The 23173-nt window shown below is 39.2% G+C and overlaps 1 protein-coding gene across 1 annotated transcript; it reads right to left on the reverse strand.

Annotated features, from left to right (window-relative positions):
* Positions 1 to 791: 791 nt before the first annotated feature.
* LOC131229634 (cytochrome P450 81Q32-like) lies at positions 792 to 22519 on the reverse strand. Its single transcript, XM_058225621.1, has 2 exons — positions 21582 to 22519; positions 792 to 1434 (listed from the first exon to the last, which is right to left on the reverse strand). The coding sequence occupies exons 1-2, from the start codon at positions 22503 to 22505 to the stop codon at positions 817 to 819; spliced, it is 1542 nt and encodes a 513-aa protein (XP_058081604.1). The 5' UTR covers positions 22506 to 22519; the 3' UTR covers positions 792 to 816.
* Between the last annotated feature and the right edge of the window lie 654 nt (positions 22520 to 23173).

Here is a 23173-nt window from a genome sequence, read left to right on the forward strand (position 1 = left end):
CAACAGAGAATTCCTGTTACCCTAATGGTTTGGCGTCCGAAGCTGTTTTTTATTTTTTTTATTTTTTTAGTGAGTGGTGACGTGGACTAATGAGAATTTGGGTATCAGGAATTCTCTGTTGACTTGATAACAGAGGATCCGGACTCATTGTATATTCATGTCGTCCATCCATTTTTTTTTATTTTTTTTATTTTTCTGGTTCCTTTTAGTCCTTGAACTCAAAACTTAAAGAAGATCCAAAACTCAGCTGGACCATACCATACCAAACAGGTTGATCCAACGCCTATCATTAAAAACTTACTAGGGTCCACCATAATGTTTGTTTGCCATCCAAACTGTTGACAATGACACACATTTGGATGAAGGGAAAACACAAATATCGCCTTGATCCAAAACTTTTGTAACACACGATAAGTTTTTTATGATAAGCGTTCATCGCTACTGTTTCCTACGGTGTGGACCAAATGAGATTTGGATCTACTTTATTTTTTGGATCCCACTATAAAATGATTTGGAAAATTGGAGGAACGGCGTGGATTAAACAGATACATCATAGTAGGTTGCAATCCGCGTCCAAGTTAAATTGCTCCGCGGGTATTTTCCGTCATGAAAAATCATACGGACGGAGGTTAGAGGAAACCAAGGTAGTGGTTGACAATAACTTAATAATGAGGTAGGTTAATGAAAACTTAATTAAAAAATATCATAATTTAAATACCATAATAATGAGGTACTATTTTGTAAAGTTCCCGTTTCAATAAGATAACAATATCTAGCTGATACATCCAAACCATGGCATGACATATGCCATGATATTCAGAGCTGAGAAAGTACGTTGAGCATGGTATGGCGTGGCTTATTCACTACCTTCAAAGGTTCGGCCTTATGCATGGTGAGCCCAATCCCTTCAGTCATGTCCACCTTCTCTTCTCCTAACCGTTCCCACTCAAAGCATTGGATCAAGGTCCCTAACGCCAGGCTAACCATCCGTACAGCCAGGCTCGCACCTGGACACGCCCGCCTTCCGTGCCCAAATGGGATCAACTTCAAGCCTTCCTTTGTCTCTTCTGGGCCTTGAAACCGCTCTGGCTTGAAATCGGTGGGGTCCACCCATAGCTTGGGATCTCTATGAATAGCCCACACATTGACCAATAGCATTGTGCCACGTGCAACGTTGAAACCTCCAACAATAGACTCTTCAGATGACTCATGAGGCAGTAGAAGTGGGGCCACCGGATACAATCGAAGAGTCTCGTTGATGATGCAATGGAGGTATGGAAGCTTGGAGAGATCCGATTCATCTAACAAACGAGGTCCTACATGCATGTCCAGCTCATCTTTAGCTTTTTCCAGTACATCTGGATGGTTCAGTAGCAGCGACATGGCCCATTCCGTGGTCAGAGCTGACGTGTCCGTTCCAGCAGCTAGTAGTGCCTGATCACACGCATATTCTAAGTGAGGTGTCACATAGTACGTACTCTGATCAGAAGTTTGTATCTTAGCATTTGGATTCAGTTTACCAGAGGGACCCACATGACTGAGTGATCCTAACCATTGATATTTGGGTTTCACTTTGGATAGTCCATGCACCGATGTACAGATGAAATTTTTCTTAGTCATCCATAGGTGTCGTAACAATTGCATATATTCAACTGGAATGTTCAATAAGGTCAACCTCATGAGAGCTTATTCCCATGAAGTCAGGTTATATAGCCCACCATAATGTGTGTCGGACATCTACTCCATCAATTAGATGCATCCTTTCATGATGGGCTGTGGGCCTAAAAATCAGGCCAATCTATGACTTAGGTGGGCACCACCATAGAAAACAGTTGAGAGTGATGCCCACCCATTGAAACTTTACCTGATTGTTTGCCTGGCTTACGACCTTACCTGATTGTTTGTAGGGCCTACGGAGATGTGTTTCGGACATTTAACCCATCCATCATCTGTCCCACTGGGATGAGGGGTCACACCAAATTTCAGGCCATTTCAAAACTCAGGTAGGCCTACCAAGAGCTTTTAGATATTTTGAGAATAATTTTTTACATAGTTTCAAATTGTAAGATACACCTGAATTTCAGATATGTCTGATTTTTGGGACATCCCATAACCTAGAGGGGACCCACCAAATGAATGGTGAGGATGTCTAACACACATCATGATGGGGCCCACAAAGCTCGACCTCATGGGAAGTTCCCATAAGGTTAACATCATAGAACCTTTTCCCACGTATGATCTTTCAATCTATGAAGTTTGGAGAATGGGCCATCCACAATCAGACCCATTGCATAACTGGCCCCACTGGCAATGAGGTTCTTGTGCAAGTATCTTAAAGTACTAATGCAATGTAGTCATTTCAAGCGTTTGTGTTTGTATAGTAAATTTGCACCATGTATCCATTTCTCTTCTAATCATATTCTTCTATCTTTGGCTGAGATATTTCTAGTGGAAATTTTGAGTAGGCGTGTGGAGAGAAATACTCATGTCTACCCAGTTGACCCCGGTAAGTTACCATCCAACCAGCTGCAGGAAGTTCACCCAAATTTACCTTCATTCCAACTAGGCTCTCAATTTCTTTGTACGCTACAGATTCAAGTCTCTAATGGGTATTTCAGAGGCCTCTCGAACCATCAGATGGGGAGGATGGAGTTTAAAGAAAAGTCAGGTCATTTAGGTAATCATACATCTAGAAGCACAAGGAAACTTTGGTACTTCAACAGAATATGATGGTTGATGCATAGGCATAAAGATATTGTCCACATTGCAAGTTGAATTGCAAGTTGATGAGATTAAATTAAACCATATAAATCCCCACCCCTAACTTTGGCAGTTCTTAATCTAGGATGTATATAGATTTCTTTAGTCTTCTTTCCTTCTCCTTGTTCCTCCGATTCTCCTTGATAAGAGCTTGCTAGAACTCATCCCTCTCACTCGCCAATCTCACCATTCTCTTATCTGCCCCTCCCAAATCCATCAATCCAAAAACCATCATGAAGTCCCCAAAATTTAATGCTCTGCATAATGCTAACACTTCATTATCTCCCGAATTGTCTGGCCTCCATCCCAATCCACCACATCAGCTCCAAATTTGATTATCAATTCCTCTCGAAAGATACTTTGATCAATGATATACATCATTCATCATGTGCAGCCTATCTTTGATTATTAACCCCTCCTAAAAGGAACTAAACTAATCATGTAGTTTGTGTAAAGACCGTGATTTTGTAAACTTTTATGTATATAGGAACATGTACACTTGCATTCATCAATGCATCCATGCATACATGCATCTATTACTTTATGCAAGTTTTGACCATTGATATGCGTGATCTATCTATTTAGTGTTAACCATTGATTTATATAACTAATGCTTTTAAAACTTTGTCTATGAACACCTACACTCATACTCAAAAGATCAGCTATTTATTCATATTCTAGCCTAAATCTTAACCACTGATCACATACTTGATCACGATCCATGACCCATGTGCCAAAGCCACTCAATTAGGACCTTCTAATTATACCGAAAATCTACACAATTAGATTACCAACTTGTACACCATATCATCCCATTCTAAACCATCTAATCTCAAGCTATACCGACTCATAGCAAACCCATAAAATTATAGATCAGTCTGCCTTCAATTGACCTATGATCCTCGTCATAGACATACATTATTAATGATTGTTGCATCTATAATTCATATTAGCCATTTGAACCATGTGATAACATACCTAAAACATGTAAAATTGAGGGATGAATCAATCCCTCAATTTTTATTCTTTACCGACATACGTGTACAAACCTTCCAACTCCAACACTAATTCTAGGTCATTCATTCTTCAACCTCCATATCCGCTAGTGTACTCCATCATTCATCGAATCAACCCTCGATATAACTAATTAGATTTAGATCTAGCTATTTAAGCGATTTAACCATCCACCTTCCATTTGAACTACCATATCGTCATGAAATACACAAAGGATCTAATATAAGCTATTTCCAACTGTTCATCAATAACTCCGAACATTTTATCTAGATCCTAAAATACTAAAGAATGTTTTACACTATTAAAGTCTAATTCCAATTATTATAAATACACCATGGATCATCTAAATTTTTCTACAATGTACACGTTCATACCCGATGTTATTCTTCAGAAACTCTATTTGTGCGAGTCCAATCGTAATGAAAATTTAACAAACGCTTAATCAACCTAGTTGAACCATAAATCTTCAATCTCAGTGTCGGATTCCCAAGATTAACCATCCATCAGGATCCTCATTATAACTGCTAGATGACCCATTTGAAAATCAGATAAATACCATCATTATGATCCATAGGCGACTACCAATGAATCCATTGGCCGGTCTACATTATCCATCGAGTCATATCTGGACCCATATCCTGAGACTCCGGATCCGTCAGGAAGAATCCTACGTATCCTATTGTTTCTAAAATAAAATGAATTTGCTAATTCTATATACACCCTACATTGTAGACCTCTGCTCAACGAGAACATGATCCGACCGTTAATCTAATAGATCAACTATATATCTACACCTAAACAACCTAAGGAACCTCATGGGACACTTGATTTATGATTTTAACATGATCCGACCATTAAATTTTAAGTTCAATCCTTACAACCATTCGACCCAGAATGATAATTTGAAATCAATCTTTAATTTCAAATTGCTCGCTGGATGGACCATTACACGTCTTAACCTTAGATTAGTTGATCCCAACCTTACTTTGGGTGTGGACATGTGTGACCCAGAGACGGAGTGCATAGCATGCGTGCATTGAAACTGAAAAAAATCTAAAAAATCCTCTTGCGCATGAGACATGTTCGTAAGAGTTTCCTTCCAACTTCACCGTTCCAACATACCGTGAATCCAAGAGACCTTATCCTATTAATCTAAACCATCCATTTTGGAGGATCGTAGTTGTCCAATACACTATCACTGGAGCTGGACACAAACCAAGCCAGCTCGAAAGCCAAAAAGCTCGGCTTGGATTGGTCCAAATAGAAGTTCAAACTAAACCAAGCTTTAGAGTAAAGCTCTTAAAAGAAAAAGAAAAAAAAAAAAAAAAAAAACTAAGCTCAAACCAAGGTAGTACTGGCTCGGCTCGGCTTGATTCAGATGGGTTTAAATCGGCTTGATTCGGCTCATAGATTGTATGCATGTTGTTTGCTGTGGTGTGATCCACTTGAGCTTTGGATATGATTTAATTTTGGGATCATCCTAAAATGACATGTAAAAATGGATGGACACCGTGGACAATACATATATATATGACGACTTGGATAATGTGTAATATATATACATGGATGCATACTGTTTCCTGTGGTTTGGTCCACTTGAGCTTTGGATATGATTTAATTTTGGATTATGTCCTAAAATGATATGTAAAAATGGAGAGACCGTGCAGATAATACATATGCATGATGGTGGGCTCGCAGAGTTTATTGAGTAGCTAAACAGATGCACACTTACTAGTCTTTTTTAATGTTATTTTGTAACGTTATCTTTGTATAAAAAATTCATATCATGTATATTGTTTATTTAATAAAAAATAAAATGCGATAACTTAGTTTGAACTTGGCTCGGTTCAGCTCAACTTGACTTGGATATTTGGCCCAAACCAAATCAAGCTCAAGCTCATGTAATATGAACTAAATCAAGCTCAAATGATAGGGATAGGCTCGAAGCTCAGCTCAAGTAAAGCTCAAACAGCAACCGTCATGTAAACAAGCTAAACTAAACTTTGGTCAAACTCGATTCAGGTATGCTCGTGTACAGCACCATCACTCAGATCGGCGTTTAACGAAAAATGAACGGCCGTAAAATCCTCCTTTGACTATCACGGAGGAGAATTTTAGAAACAACAAAGATTTCCCAAGTAATCCAAAACGTCCAATTGAAATCTAGAAGATCCCAAGATCCAAGTCACGTTACAGGGAGCCCACGGCATTGATTTCTTCTCAGAACTTTCCATTTTTCTCAGAACTATGAGCACGAAAGCCGAATCACCCTAGTTCATAACCCACCCCGCAAACGACCCAGACCTTTGATTTCTTGACTCTACAAGCATCATCTTGATAATCTAAGTCGTCCAAAAGATTTAGAACTACTAGGTGAAGAATTTCCATTAAAGGGCTATCATCTTCTCGATTAAGAAAACCTAACCACAAGATCTTATTCAGTCCTTAAATCGAAATCAAAACCGTGCATATTGTGGCCCATCTAATCATCATATAATCACAAGTCTTTAAACCGAGATTGACCCAACCATTTAAAATAGTTGACCAAAACGAACCCAGTGTCGTTGAACCAGTTCACTAGAACTTCCGATCGTAAATTCGTAACAATGATTCTCCGGATTGTCGAAGTTGAGAGAGAGAGAGAGAGAGAGAGAGAGAGAGAGAGAGAGAGCTCGATAAAATCCTCTCCGCGAAGGAAATAGATCACACAACACCAGCCTTGGAAATCTACTCGAGTGAGAGAGGAATCGAAACACAAGTCAGCAAGTCGACCTGCTGATTTCAGAACGTACTGACTCAAGCTCAGCTCGGGTTTGGTCCAGCGAAAGAAGAGAAATCATTATATAGTGTGAGTCATGACGTGGATAAGCAATACAAGTTCAGCGGTATAACATGTGAGAGATGAGCAGTTTAGCGTGAGCGTCAAGTCAGGTTCGAATTCGGGTCTTCGTATGTGTTAGACCAGCGATGTTGATCTCGATTGACTACTGTTTCCCATTCAAGTTGAGTTTCCATACAAAACTTGTAAATTTTTGATTGTTAGATATTATAAAATTTTAATTCTCGATTTATCATAAATCATGGAATGAAAGTCCGGATTTGCCTATCTTTTAGGCCTAACCATGTGGATAAAAATGTCAATTCAGACCTGTCCAAACGGACAGACACGATTTTGGATGGAATGCAAAGGAAAATCCATATCAATCAAAAGATCCCAACTGTCACGCCCCCAAATCAATCATAGTTAGGCCTAAAAGATACGCAATCCAGCCTATAAAAAATCTTTCAAATGTAAATTTTCTAACCTTACATTAGATGGCCCACAAAATAGGTAGTTAAAAAGAAAATAAACCCCTAGTCCACAATCATATTCTATTACTAAGATGAGCAAGTTGCAGATGCATTCTTAGCATAGTTGGATCAAAAGAAACACGAATGAAAGAGAAAGTAGTCCATCAAAATCAGGTCTCATCCTATATAGGGCATGACGTGACTAGGCCCCAAGCATATCCGGTTAAAAGAGATTTATTCCTGACATGGAGTTGTAGTTTGAAGTGTTAGACCATGAAATAGCAGTAACTTTTGATTTGAGAATCTTCGTGAAATGCTTGACTTATCAATCTTTATGTAATGGTACATCTGGAGTCAACCGGCCGGCTATACTAGCCAAAGATGTTCATTTTGAGAGAAAACGCACGCCTTTGGTGTCAAAATCTAAGTTTTAGTAATTTTTTACTACTTTTGATAATTTTTTATTTTATCATATCTCACTATTCTTGTAATTTTAGGATTTTTTGTCTTTTTTAGAAGTTGCTTGTAATAATAGCTACATTAAGATCTGATTCTCATTTTTTATTTTGACAATTTTAACCTTTTGCAGAGATTTTGCTATTTTAGATAATTTCTATAGAAATTAGGATTTTTGGCCATTCATATAAGTGACGTGATAGAGTAATCTTATTATTATTCATCAATAAAATACCTGAAGTTTCTCTCTTATCTTCTGTTGATTCAAGAACTTGCCTTATGGATTGAAGGTCTTATTCCTTGAGGAAGACGGTGATCTTCTTCTTGTTTCACGCTCTTTCCTACATCAAGATATTTCAATTCTAGAAACTTTGGCACACCACAGTGAGGCCCATCACATCGAATGTTTCCATCTCGACCATGGCTCCACTTGCATAACATAAAACCAAACGCAATGTCCAACAACCCCAACCTACAATAAATGGCTTCATGGAGTAGCCTTGCTGACCATTCCTGGAGTACTGTGGTGGTTCACTGACATTTCCAAAATGACAGTGGCTAACCTTTCTTACATTTGGCACTCCCTTAGAGCTATCTATACATTCCATCGTAGGGCAAAAGTGGGTGTTATACCTTATTTCTGGCCATTCTAGAAAAATCCAATAGGAGTGTGACATGTTGCATTGTACAAGAAATGGGAGGTGGATGAAAAGATCCTCAATATACTTGGAACGCTTTTTGTGGAATAATAGTTGGCATAAATTCAATTTTACACGTTAGTGGATAGTCAACGGAGTAATGCAGCCAAGTTACCCAAAATTCTAACAAGCAAAGAGAGATGCAGTCGGGCAATTTGAAATACAAAAGGCGACTGAGAAAAACAAAATTTGGCCGACAGAAAAGGAACGATCACAAAAGGGAAACGTAACAAAAAAAAAAGATCTAAAAAAAAAAAGGCTTTTTGACTACTGTAACCATTACAGTAATAGAAGAAGAATACGGAAGAATAAACTGTAATAGAACTCTATAAATAGCAAAGGAATTCGTAAGATCAAGATATCTCAAACCAATATTCATCTACAAATCAAATCAAAGAAATCTATCAATGTACTTATCTCAGCTTATCCTAGGAGTAGCGGTATTTCTTAGTTATAGTCTTTAGTAGTTGTAATCCAAATCTATGATCATACATTAGATTTATTCTTTATCTAATATCACACAGTTCTTTCAATAGACGCATTCTTGCAGTTGCTCTTAGTGATCGATAGAGAGTTTTTCTTTTTGTTTGATTTGCTCTGGTATATTGAAAGTCCTTTCTTATGAAAGGAAAAAAGGCAATCCATCTTTGGAGGAAGAACCCCACTCCCGATTATTGCCTGATCAATGTAAAATTCTGCAACTGGTTTATTAAGCAACCGATTTTCTCAGAATCTGAGTATATACATTCATATTTGATGTATCTGCTTATTTAAGCACTTGGGGTTGAAGTTGATCGGTTTGGATAAAGACCCTTTATCGATTCTAGCACGCTTACACACATTACATGTGACAGGAAACAAATCGAGTGACAACATTTTTGGCATGCCTGATAGGACGACAAACTACTTGGTTGACATAAATATTCATTATACACCGACCGTGTAACAATTTTGGCTAACGCCAACATTTTTAGCATGCCTGGTGGGAATAAAACTACTTAGTTTTCATCAATATTCATTTTGCACTGACTGTATAAAAAGAACTATTTTAGCACACAAGTATACTTATCAGTATAGTAATTTCTCATAATCATGAGCCGAATAGGTGGTCTTAATGCTTCAACAAGCACTACTAATATTATTATAGCCACTGAGTCTCATGCCCACAAGGAGTTGTCAATTCAATAGGTGCATGAGCTAGAAAACCACCACCTAATCTGGTGCTTGTTCTACTAAATCCAGATAAACCATCGACATCCCGGGTTGAAGCTCTTAAGATTATATCAGTTGGGATAGTTGATATGCAAAGGGAGATTCAACACATCGCAGAATTGTCTAAGGTTCAGGCTAAACACTCACGAACTCATACAAAATCCTTTAATAGGTGAATGATTGGTCATATCGAGAGCGTGAATCAGTTGACGGCTTTGTTTGCTAAAAATGTATCTGTTGCACCTCAAAAATAGGTCGATACTAGTTCCGTTGGGAATATGACACCTATGCGACCAGCTCAGCCAATGCCATACATATTTCCTTTATAACGACATACACCACATATTCATATCCCTAGTCCAATTCAGGACGTGAGAAATTCACCGATATTAGTAGATTTCAAACGTCTTGAACGCATTCCGGTCTAGGACGAGCGAAATTCACTACCATCGGTAGATTTTAGGCATCTTAAACGTGAGAATATTAACTTAATCACTGAAGTCAGGAATCAAGGGATACCTAGGGGGCAACCTTTGCCTACAAATCCACCGTATGATGAAGAACAAAATCAGGTTGGTCCAGAAATACCTTTAGTTGTTGTACAATAATATCGGGAGCATAACCAAACTTTTAAATTGATTCAAGAAGTACCAGGCCAAGTTCTTGGCTGAACTATTACTATAGTTTATTATAATACATATCCTGACTCGATTGATCAACAATACCCATCGCTGAGGAATTATCGACATGATTTTATACTGTTTAAAGGTGATACAGGCCAATTGACCATAGAACACATAAGTTGATTTACCATACAACATGGAAGTTGGCCAATAACGAGTATTATAAATTACAATTATTTGGTCATTCACTCATTGGGGTAGCTTTCACCTGGTATTTCAATTTTCTACTAAATTCCATACAGAATTGGCTAGAAATAGAAGAAAAGTTTCATACTCAGTTCTTTTATAATGACAGAAATTTCAATGGCTTATCTTGCTCATTTTCGGCAATTACTAGGACAATCGGTCGAAAATTATATTGCTCAGTTTAAGAGAGAAAAAAGCCAATGCAAGGTAGTCATGATCGAAGCAGAATTGATCCAATTGGCTTAAAACAGGTTAAAATTCAAGCTTCAAAAGAAGTTTTTCGAGATGAAATTCACAGTTCTTTATGATTTGACTAGAAAGGTGTCTCGATATGAGGTCCTGTTTCAGGAGTCAATGTGACAAAAGAATTTGTCAACAGTAATATATTATTATGACCCTAATTATGATGTTATTGTGGTTAAAGTAGTGGATAAACAACCATTCACATGCTCAGTCTTATTTAAAGTAGAGGCAATGGTATTGTCTAATGAGAAAGTTCAAAGAACATATACCTTTGATATTTGTCGTGCTAATAAAATCTTTAATATCATGTTAGTCGATAAATTTATCGAAATTCATGTCAATCATAAGATTCCGACAGTTGAAGAACTGAAGAAAATTAATTATTATAAATGGCATGGAACTCGGTCGCATTTCACTAACAAATGTAGTATTTTTATAAATGTTATTTAAGACAATATCGATAAAAGGTTGTTAAAGTCCCCTGAAAAAGAAAAAGTAGCGATGTTGATCGATACTAATTCATTTTCGTCCAATATGAAGATCAATACGGCCATCATTAATCCTCAAAGGTTAGTTTCAATAGCGACAAAAGATTGATCTTGGAGTTTGAATGGGTCAAGCCGAGAAGCGAGAGGATGACAATGGGAGTATGAGGCCTAAGCCGATGGTCGATCAAATTGAAGTATGTCCAGAGGCAAAAATTTCAAAGTATCATCACCTTTGTAAGAAATATGCAATGCCGACTCGATCAAATGAGAGATTTTATCAACCGAAATATTATATAAGACAATCAGTTTACTGAAACTATGAGCAAGGAAATTTCTTTTACCCACAAAAGGTTAAACATGTTGACAATCACCCTAAGTCAATCCCAAGGTAAAGGATGATTAAATCTTGGCTTGCTCGAGAAAGAGATTGAAAAAGGAAAATTCATATGAAATTCCCAGCAGTATCAGAAAGGATGACTCGTACTAAAAAATGATGTCGGCAAAGGCATTAGGCAATAAAGAAAAGATAATTAGCCGTTATTTCGGACGATTCTCAGATGAAGTACCCGCCAACCCAATCGAGGCTGGCAATATGAAAGGCAAAAGAAGAAGAAGAATAGATATTAGTTAACATGGTCGAGGTTCATGTAGGGCTTGACTCGATTAAAAATCAAAATTGTGATAAGGCAAAAATATATATGGAAGGATCGACCGAATACTTAAATGATGAAGAGTTCTCGGACAATCTACTAATTGAAGAATTGCTTGCTAAAGCAAGAATATTAGAACCAACATCTTCTAAACCAAATGAAGAAATCAAGAATGAAGTTGCACATGAAGTGGATAAGCAACTGAATTCAGAGCCATCTACGGGGCAATGTCTGAATTTAGTAATACAACTTACCTCATTCTCACTTGTTACATTGGATTGCAATATCGTTTTGACACTGCCATTGAGTTTCCACGTTAAACCATCTCAACCAAAAAGGATGGAAAGATATGTGGAAGAGCTAGGCCCTCCTATAATCATAAAGCATGGTTCCTTTAATTTCGAGGATGAAGCCAAAAATGTGTTGACCGTGACGGTCGAATCAGGATCCTCTTTAAAAAAATAATTATTAAAAGACCTACTCTTAAAATCACCTAACAATCATCTACAAATCCAACACACAATCAAACCAAATCTATCAATTTACTTTATCTTAACTTATTCTAAAAGTAGCAATAATTCAGTAACGATAATTCTTAACTATAATTTTAGTTGTAATCTAAGTCTACGCTCATACATTGGATTTGTCCTTTACCCAATATCATGTAGTGTTTTTAAAAGACGCATTCTTGCAGTTGCTCCTAATGGTTGATTGTGAGTTTTTTATTTTGTTTGATTTACACTGGTATATTGAAAGTTCTTTCTTGTGAAAGGCAAAACGTAACCCATATTTGGAGAAAGAACCCACCTTTTGATTATTTCCTGGTCATTACAAAATCCTACAAGTAGCTGAGTAAGTGACCGATATTCTCAGAATCTGGTTATATATGTTTATATTGGATGTATCTACTTATTTCGATGCTTGGTGTCAAAGTTAATCAGTTTGGATTGAGCCGCTTTATTCATTTTGGCACGCCTACACATGTTACATGTGACATGAAATAAACCGAGTGCTAACAAGATGGTGCATGCCTAATAAAGCAATCATAACCATCCAATTGATGGCTATCAAATGGATGGTAAAAACGAAAATAGTGAATGGTCAAAATGATAAGGGCAAAATCAAATGGTTTGTGTCACTTCTCGAGTATAAAATTTTGCTTATTCTCTACCCAAAACTAGGTCAACATATTGGATGTTTTTTTATTGTCGTACAATTATTTCATGTGTATGGTTGAAACTAGGTTTCACAAGTCACTCATTGGAGTCTACTCATATTCGGTGGAAAGCGAACCCAGTTGGACAATGCAAATCAAAATTGAAATTAAATGTTAGACTTGAGTCACCCTCAACTTAGCATGGTTGTGACTCAACTTAATGGCTATCGCAATTATCTAGACCCTAAGGGGGTGTTTAGATCACAAGTTAATTAAAATAATCTGTTAGTGCACTTATTTGCACCCATGTTTGTCAATTATGTGACTAGTTGTATCTTGTAGTCGAAGGAATTCTTGGCAAGTGAAGACCAGCGACATAATTGGATCAGAAGCATTAAAGCTGCATTGAAGACAAAGAACTGCTTTTGCGATCTTGACCTTGCAAATAGATGATCCCAACCCAAATAAGAATACCTACTTAGGACATCTATTTTAAGTCAATCCCAAGTTCATATTTTATCTTATAGTATTGGCTTTTGCATATCCCAAGTTTTGAATGATTAAAAGGGCAAAAATAGAAAAATTTGTCCACCTTCAACAGGAAGAAGGTCTCACCAAATGTCACCTTCAGTATCACTGAAGATACCTTTGGTATTACCGAAGGTGTTCAAAACTGTCCAGCAAGCTTACAACGTTAATTCGGTATCACCGACTGGATAATTCGGTGACACCGACTGCCACCGACGAACAATGTTCGGTGCCACCGAAATGGATATATTTTGAATAGTGACTTGAGGGATTAATTCGGTACTACCGAATGATATTTCGGTACCACCGAAGCAAGTTCGGTGATACCGAACTTCACTTCGGTAGCGCCGTAAACTAGCCGTTTTATATCTGTTGGAAGCTTTTGTCTATAAAAGTGGCTTGTAGAAACTTGTAAAATTAGTGGAAATATACACCATAGTCTCTAGTATACCCCCAGCTTATCCTAAACTATTTAGACTCTATCCATACGAGTTTATGTTTTCTTCATTGTGATCCTCCACTCCTATGAGCATTCAAAGCTCCTATTTAATGAAGAACATGAACTCGTGCCTTCTGTAAAATTCAAAGACCATCCTTGGTTCTTTGATACTCGAGAGCATCCATAGGTTGAATCCCTTAGGAAATTCAATCATTATCCTATATAGGAGATTCAACCAACTCTCATAACTTTGGTTACCTTTTAAGTACATCTTACGCAAGGTTTTTAATTGTGAAGCTGAGCCAACAGGTAAATCCGAGCTAAGTGATCGGGGTAGCACCGAGAAGCCGATACAAGCTCGAGAGCGTGAATATCTAGCAACCTAAGACAAGCTATAAGAGAAAACTCAATCCGACAAGTAAGTGTCATTATAAGAGTTTAAAAGTTTAGTCTCTTTTCTCGTGTAGGATTAAGGCTAAGAGTTTGCTATCTACAAACTCGATTAGATTCCTGGTGTGGGACCTTGGCTGGTAGGCCTAAACGTAGGTTCCTAGTGTGGGACCTTGGCCGGTGGGCCTAAACGTAGGTGCCTTGTGTGGGACCTTGGCCGGTGGGCCTAAACTGTAGGTGCCTTGTGTGGGACCTTGGCCGGTGGGCCTAAATGTGAGTTTTAAATATAGGACCTTTGCTCTTGTGGAGAGCATAAATTTGTGTCCTTAGTGTAGGACTGTAAAGGTTATTGGTGAACCTGTTTAAAAACCCTTAATAGTGAAATCTGGTGCACTCTGGGATTGAGTATGGATGCGGGGAGAAAAGTAGGCACATAGCTGAACCACTATAAACGCTTGTGTTTGGAATGTTCATTTGCTCATCTGTTTAATCATGCTTATATATGCTTAAATGTTTAAATTTGTATATAAGATTAAATGAATGTTATTCATTGATAGGAAGCACATTCCACACACAAGCTCACAACACTAGGCTAGGTATTATATTTACATTATCTATAATAGCCTTTGTGATTAGATCCTCTGACTGGCTTGGAAGACATTAGTGTTATATTGCCTTATTAGCTTTAAAATTGAATGATCATTTAAGATAGGTAATCAAGTTTTTAAATAGGCAGAAATAATTGAAAAGTCCTATTCACCCCACTCTCTAGGACATTGCCTCATATTCACTCTTCAGTATCAGCAGTGTAAACCGCAATTTCAATTGGTATCAGAGAAGGTTCCTCTTGAAGGGTTTGACAACCTTGAGGGAGATCTTGACAAAAATGAAAGATACTGATACTGATACTGAAGAAATTATTGAATATCAAATCAATGAGGAAAAAGAAGGAGAAGAAGAAAAAGAAAGTATACATGATGCTTATGATCAACTCTACATACATAGAATTAATATACTAAAAAAAATTTGCATTTTAAAAAATAGAAATAAACAATTGTAAAAAAATCTAGATAAAACATAAAAAATAAACACATAAATGATAAATGCTCTTCAGTAATATCATATTGAAAATGACAAGCTTGAAAGAACTTCCATATCCCTCGAATTAGAAGTCAAAAACTAAAGAAACAGATTAAACTTTTAGAATGAGTAAATGAAAAATTCAAGAATGAAAATCACACACTGAGATTCGATTTAGAAAAGTCTAATCGTTTTGTTGAACTTAGTTACAAGTTTTCACAAAGCAGTGAAAAACTAGATAAATTGCCGGGGATGGGAAGAAGCCATAAAGATCGTTTCAAACAAGAAAAAAATGCATTTAATTTGGGGGATTTTATTCATTCACTCAATAATTAATAAAAGAAGATAATCACATCATTTATTCTTCATTCCAAGTTCTGTTACATCCTCTCTCTCCTTTGATTCCAAAATATAATACTCATGAAATCACAATATTATATTTAAAGAAATGCAACGCATGGTATCTTTGTAACATGAAGTGTTGAAACATCATATACTGGTAAGGAACATTGTGCACTGAAGGTAATGCCATTACGCGTTGAAGGCATTGTGCGCTGAAGGCATTGTGCGCTAGAGGCATTGTGCGCTCCAAGCAGTTGTGCGCTCCAGGCAGTTGTGCCCCCCAGGCCGTTGTGCGCAGCAAGCGTTGTGCACCGCGCAAAGGCTGTTCCGCATAACTAACAGCGAGTCCTACCTTTCTCTCTCTGGTTTGCTCCTTCTCTCCAATTGGTTGCCAATGACCCCTTTTGGAGGGATTGGGGGCATTTATAGCTTTCTCGCACATGTGAACTCACCACGTAGGCCTTGCGCGGTATCCTTTGTGCGAACTTCGTTGTGCGGACTCTGTTGTGCTGACTCCATTATGCGAACTCCGTTGTGCGGACTCCGTTGTGCTGTGTGTATCGGTCTTCTACACACAACAGCTGTCGCACAGCAACTTACGCACAAAGGCTCTTTCCGCACAGCAACTTACGCACAAAGGCTCTTTCCGCACAGCAACTTCCGCACAAAGGCTCTTTCGCACAACAGCTTGTTTTGGTGCTTCTTCTTTTTATGCCTCAACAGATGCCCCCTTGATCCTACATTTTTTATCTTTTAAACTATAAAATTAAAATTTTTTAAAAAAATGTGGGATCAATATAATAATTTTAACCATTTTTCACTTTCCTTTCTCCATTGTGCGCTCTATTAATCTTTGTGCACAACAAGCACTTGCGTGCAATGAACTGCGCACAATGAGGGGAACTCAATCTATAAATATCCCTTCATCATTCCTTTTCTTCACTTCTCCTTCTGCTCACCTCGTCCCTTTGCGAGTCAAACCTCTTTGCGCACAACCACAACCTGCACATAACAAGCTTTTGCGCACAATCAATAGGTAGCGCACAACAACACCTTTTTCCGCACAACACTGCGCACAACAGCTGCCGCACAGCAGTCTGCACACAAAGACTTACGCACAGTGATTGTGTTTTTAAGGACTTAGACAAATTTTCCCTTTCTCAACTTTCTAGACTTAACAGATTCTTCCCTTTAATTCTGATTCATTTGCTAACTCCTTGTATAGGTTCTGATGGCCAGCTCAAAGAGACCTCATGCTTCTTCAAATACTGTAGGACCATTTGATTCTCAACCAACCGAACCCCATACTCGCAAAAGGCCCAGATCCGAAGGTTACTCCATCTTTTTCAAAGAACCGGCCCCTAACATCATCAACTTTGCTAACCACATTTAGCATTTATCCGAGCATATTCAGACAGCTGTATTGATGCGAGAAATAGAGGGACCCCCAACGGAGGGACAAGAGTCAGATTAGGAGGATTGGCTAAAGTCCACAGCCAATCTTCGAACGGATGACACCTGAATATCGACTACTGAAGCTTCCCCCGCTGCCGCATTTACTAAGAAAGGGAAGGGAAAAGGCAAAGATGAAGACTTCCAGGAAAAAATCCGGGAACACAAGCAGAGGCGTTTCCAGAACGCCTATGATTCGATTAAATCGTATCCGGACGCAATCAAATTCCGCAACCCTTATAAGGACGAGACCATTACCATCCCTCTACATCTTCAACTTCATCACTCCATAATTCAGAACGAGCCAACTAACTTCATGACACAAAATAGACTTCTATACGTGTCGAATTGGGTAATCAAAGAGTCACAACTTCTCGAAGGCTACCTGACGGAGAAAGATTTGGTCCAGAAAACTGGGCAGATAACATACATGCACTTCATCATGCTATGTTACAACCCTCACGACATATACCCCACTCACTTATTTGAAACAATCCAACAACGCTTCCGTCATCGTGACTCTTTGTGGGGTAAAGAAGAATTCAGAACCCGGGGTCTTTGGACTGATCGTTCGTACTACAGCGCGTGGACGAAAGCGATCTTGAAGAAGTATGAAATGTCCTTGTTGCAACCAAAGTTTATCATGCTATAGAAGCTACCTTTGAATTTTTTTTCTCACAAAGATACGATGATCTATAAGAGCTTTGATGTGGACCATTCATTGTGTGGGGCCCACCTTTGATATGGGTTGTCCATCATATGGACCCACCTTGGATGTGGGTCATTCATCATTATAGCCCAACCTTTCATGTACAACATTCATTATGTAGGGCCCACCTTTGATATTGGTCATCCATCAAATGGGGTGCCCCACCTCTTACGTGGACTGTCCACCAAGCTCATACTCACACTCACTCCAGACACTCGCGCACATCCACCCCACTTACTCGCCCACTTGCATCGCAAGAGATGCTTAAACCCGTGAACTCAGTGTTGAAACTCCCACGAGTATACCACCACGACACAAGCCGTGAGTTAAAAAGATAGAAATAATTACTTATTACGATAAGTAACTTTTGACACGTAAGTTTCTTTTACCCTAATGCTTACCGAACTAACATAAGTATAAATGAAAGTAACTATACTAATCAACGTGATTTAAAAAGCAACTTACACGGTGGTATCCAAATGAGCCTTAAAATAGAGCTCACCATGATGAAAAAAACTTGCATACCTTGATAGCGTGATGGTTGATACTCATGCACTGGAAAACTAGGGAGAAAAAATAAATCTAGTTAAACTGTCTTAATTACGGCTCTCAGTTACATGATGTGTTTAAAAAAATTTAAAAAAAAAAAAAAAACCTGCACTTATTATAATTATCTCACTGTCTACGGTGGACCTCTGTTGAACGGTTAAAAATGAAAATACCCAATGGTCTATTTTGAACCATAAGTATCCAGCAAATATTGAAGGTTAGAATTATTCCACGTATCCTGATTTGACAGTGTGACCGAACAAGAGTGAGTAGGGTCCATCATTAGCTGTTCAATCTAAAGTTAATGTTATCTTGTGTATGATTCCTCGGTGCCTGCATGTGAACTCAACGACCAGAGTATCAAATAGCTCCCTCGAGCAAGGGGTTTAACGTCCCATGTGACTTGACAGGTCGACTAATCAGACCCGGTAGAAACAAGTAGGGAGTGGAAGCGGATTGGCTGGTGTACCACACACCAGCGATATCGCTGGTGTGGGTACGTGTGGTAAGAAGACGAGCGCCGATGCTGCTCGAGCTCCAAGTTGTACAAACGGTTAAAAGGATATCAAAGTTATACGAGCCCTAAAGTGATGTATTTACTATATCCCACCGTTCAGCTATTTTTCGACGTCATTTTAGAGCACAAGAAACAATAAATTTTATCCAAAGTTCCGCTAGATCACACCACAAATAAGAGTGGGTAATTATTTTTACTATTAAAGAATTCACAGGACCTACCGTAGCATTTATTTTCCATCTAATCTCTTCATAAGGCCAAAAAGACCGGGGATGAAGAGGAATAATAAATGTCATATTGATCCAAAACTTATATGACCTGGATAATGATATTATTCAAGTAGAACTCGGCAGAATCCGACCTGATATAACAATCTATCCCGTTTTGATCAGAACCGAAGGCTAGGATTGAATCGGACCGTATAGGCTCAATTAGATCTCATTGTGTATTGAGTCGAGTTTGGATCAGTAGCCAATCCAGACCGATTCAATTGGATCTGATTTGATTGGATCAGATCCAATCCGCATGATGTTCATTTATCATTATTTCCTGTAACGTTGTCCACTTGAGATTGGGATATACCCTTTTTTTTTTTTGTTAATATCATAAAATGATCTAGAAAAATAGATAGATGGCATGGATGAAATAAATACATCACGGTGGGGTCCACGTATCACTATCACCAGCCATTGGCTCATGGCAGGTTGCGTAGCCAATGCGTCTCCTATCAGCTGCGCCTCGGGAACCGCACTCTGACACTAACAAGCACGGGATGAGGATTTCCTGCCGCACCAAGTTTCCGTGCAATGATCTAGATGGGGCCCACTGAGATGTATATTAGAAATCCATTCCGTCCATCCTTTTTGCGAGATCATTTTAGTATTCTATAAAAAAAAATGAGGTGAATAAAAAACTCAAGTAGGTCACACGAGAGGAGAAACTGATGAAAGAAATTTCTACCGTTGAAACTTTCCTAGGCTTCAACATGATGTTTATATGCTATCCGAACCGTTTATAAGGTTATTCCCAATGGGATTAAGTGAAAAAACCAAAAATATTTCATGATACAAAACTTTTATGATCATAAGAATGCTTCATCGGTGCTCACTGAATTTTCACTATTTCCTATCGATTAGCCCACTTTACTTTTGGATACACTTAACTTTTGGCTGCACATCTTAAAATTAGGTCTCAAAATGTACTAACAGTGTGGATTTCTTAAAAACATCTCAGTGAGCCACACCCAGCATCTTGCGCAGGAACTGAGTGCGGGCTTTTGCACGAAATCGGCGTCCCTGACGCCAAACTGGTTATTGACGTGAAGGGATGGGCAGGTCAGGTTATATGCTATCCGAACCGTTTATAAGGTTATTCCCAGTGAAATTAAGTGAAAAAACTAAAAATATATCCTGATACAAAACTTTTATGGTCATAAGAATGCTTCATCGGTGCTCACTGAAATTTCACTATTTCCTATCGATTAGCCCACTTTACTTTTGGATACACTTAACTTTTGGCCGCACATCTTAAAATTAGGTCTCAAAACGTATGGACAGTGTGGATTTGTCAAAAACATCTCAGTGGCCCACACCCAGCATCTTGCGCAGGTACTTAGCGCGGGCTTTTCAACGAAATCGGCGTCCCTGACGCCCACCTGGTTATTGACGTGAAGGGATGGGCAGGTCAGGTGTACCATGCACCGGGAGGTGTATTGACCTCAGCAAGTTCCGTGTGTCTCATCCTGAGGTATGTGTTATATCCAAACCGTCCATCCATTTGGCGGGCTCGTCTTAAGGCTTTAGCCGAAAAATAAGACATATCTAAAGATCAAGTGGACCACACTGCAAAAAGTAGTGGGGTTGAACGTCTACCATTGAAACTCTTTTAAGAGTCACGGAAATTCCGAATCCGTATGAAATTTGTTTTTCCTCTTCATCCATATAGCTGTAACCTTATTAACCGAACGGATGTAAAATAAACGTCATGGTGGCTCTGAGAAATTTTTAACCATGAAAATCTTTTTTTTTGAAAATTTTTTTAAATTTTAAAAATCTAAAAATAAAATAAAAGATTAGATCTGACCGAACTCAACTCAATCAACTCGGTTTCTCTAACCGAGTCGGACTCGATTCGGGTCAGATCAACAATGCAATGGAGCGGATCGAATCAGGGGACTCGGACTTGGTCCCGGATGGAATCGACTTCACGTCATACGTTAAGATTTCAGATGGAGTCGAGTTGAACCTAATCCGGTCCGACTCGACTCGATGCCCACCGCTCAAGTCACCTCCAACTCGCGCTAACGTACTGTCATAACTATTCCCAGTGGAGACCGAAAAAGACAAAATCAGGGGTGAGTTCATCAAGAGATGGTCAGGTGATCTCCGCATCTGTCCTACCACATGACGATCCAGGCCATTCACCCAATCCAATTCGACTGTTTGAGTCGATTCAGACGCGGTACGAATCGATCGGCTCGATACCACAAGTCGCCGCCCATTCACCTTAACTTTGGGAGTTGGCCTGTGCATACCCGACTGTGTCAAGTCGAGTCGATCCGAGTATAAAAACCACGCAGGAGTTTCAAATCTTAAAAAAATAAAATAAAATCGGTCGATGCAAATACGAGTAGGAAATTCAGCTCCGTATGGATGGAGGGATCTCAGATGAACGAACGGTCTGGATCGCTATGTAGCGAGACAGAAACAGATTTTTGCCTAATGAGATGCGAGTATTACCGATAGCATCCCTTTGATGATCTGATCAGTGTAGAATTCAGGCTCTGTTTCTTGCAACGACAGCAGAACATCTATGAAAGTCTTCTCCTCCTCCTCCTCCTGAACTTCTACTTCCATTGAGGAAGAGAAATCGACCTTCTTCTTCCTCCTATGCTCGTCAACCAGAACCTGCAAGAACTCATCATTCCGCCTTGCCAATCTCACCATCCTCTTCTCCACCCCTCCAAAATCCATCCAACCCAAAAACGGCACGAAATCCCCGAAATTCGATTCTCCGATCAACGTTGATGACTCACTTAAGATTTCTCGAAACTGCCTCGCATCTTCCAAAGCCACCGCATGCCCTACATAATGCCGCTTCCCAGCTATCATCCCCATCATTACATTGAAAGTCAGCTCCGAGAACCTCGACTTCAATTCCACCACCGATTTTCCCGATTCCGAATCCCGAAACAGGTCTTTCACCAGGGACCGGACCTCCTGGATTCGGACGGCGGAGAACATCTGGATGCGGTTCAACGAGAGGATCTCAACGGTGGCAATGCGGCGGAGCTTGCGCCAGAGGGGCCCATACGAGGCCGACATGAGGGTAGAGTAGTGGTAGCCAAAGTGCTTGGCGGAGAGAAGGTGAGGGCGATTGGCGAAGATGATGTCGTTATTGGAGAAGCAGTCCTCGGCGAAAGACGGGGAGGAGATGAGGAGGACAGTGCGGGAGCCGAAACGGAGTGAGAGTATGGGTCCATAGCGGTTGGAGAGAGTGGTGAGAGAGCGGTGGAGAGGTTTTTTGATGAGATGTAGATGGCCGAGTAAGGTAAGGAACGAAGGTGATGGTGGAAGATTCTTGCGGTTCTGGAGTAGGCGCTTGGATATTGGGAAGAGGAATAAGAAGAAAATCAGTGCAGACATTGGTAAGAGGATATCCATTTTTGTTTTTTTAAATTTTTTCCCTTTTTTGATGCAGGATAGAGCGTGGAAGATGGATGTACCAGGGCATGGGAATAAGTACGATGGAACGGGCGCGGATTAAATAACCCACTATAAAAACGAGAAATTTGGGAATGCGGAGCCCACCTTTTATCCAGCTGGTTTTACGAAACAATACAAACTTTGGTTTGTAACTTAGACCTGCTCGTACGGACAGCGAATTTGAGGACGAAAATACCCCTCCTTCCACGTAGACGGATTGGGTGCCCCTGCCACCAGCCAATGGCGGATGGTCGGTCGTCTGTGGGCCCTCCATGATGTATACTTTTCATCCATGCGGTCCATATATTTTTCCACATCATTTTATGAGATGAGACTAAAAATGAGGTATATCTAAATCTCAATTGTACCACATTAAAGGAAACAGTTTTGAATGAGCGTCAACCATTAGAAACCTTTAGGGGACCCACTATGATGTTTGTGAGAAATCCTCCCCATCTAAGTTCATTCATAGGGTCACAAAGACCTGGATGAAGAGGAAAAACAAATTTCATAATGATCCAAAACTTCTGTAACCCCTAAAAGGGTTTCAATGGTAGGCGTTCAATTTCCCATTGCCTTTTACAGTGTGGTGCACTTGATAGTTAGATCTATCTTATTTTTCCTCT

The sequence above is a fragment of the Magnolia sinica genome, chromosome 16 (genome assembly GCF_029962835.1).
Source record: "Magnolia sinica isolate HGM2019 chromosome 16, MsV1, whole genome shotgun sequence".
Lineage (NCBI taxonomy): Eukaryota > Viridiplantae > Streptophyta > Magnoliopsida > Magnoliales > Magnoliaceae > Magnolia > Magnolia sinica.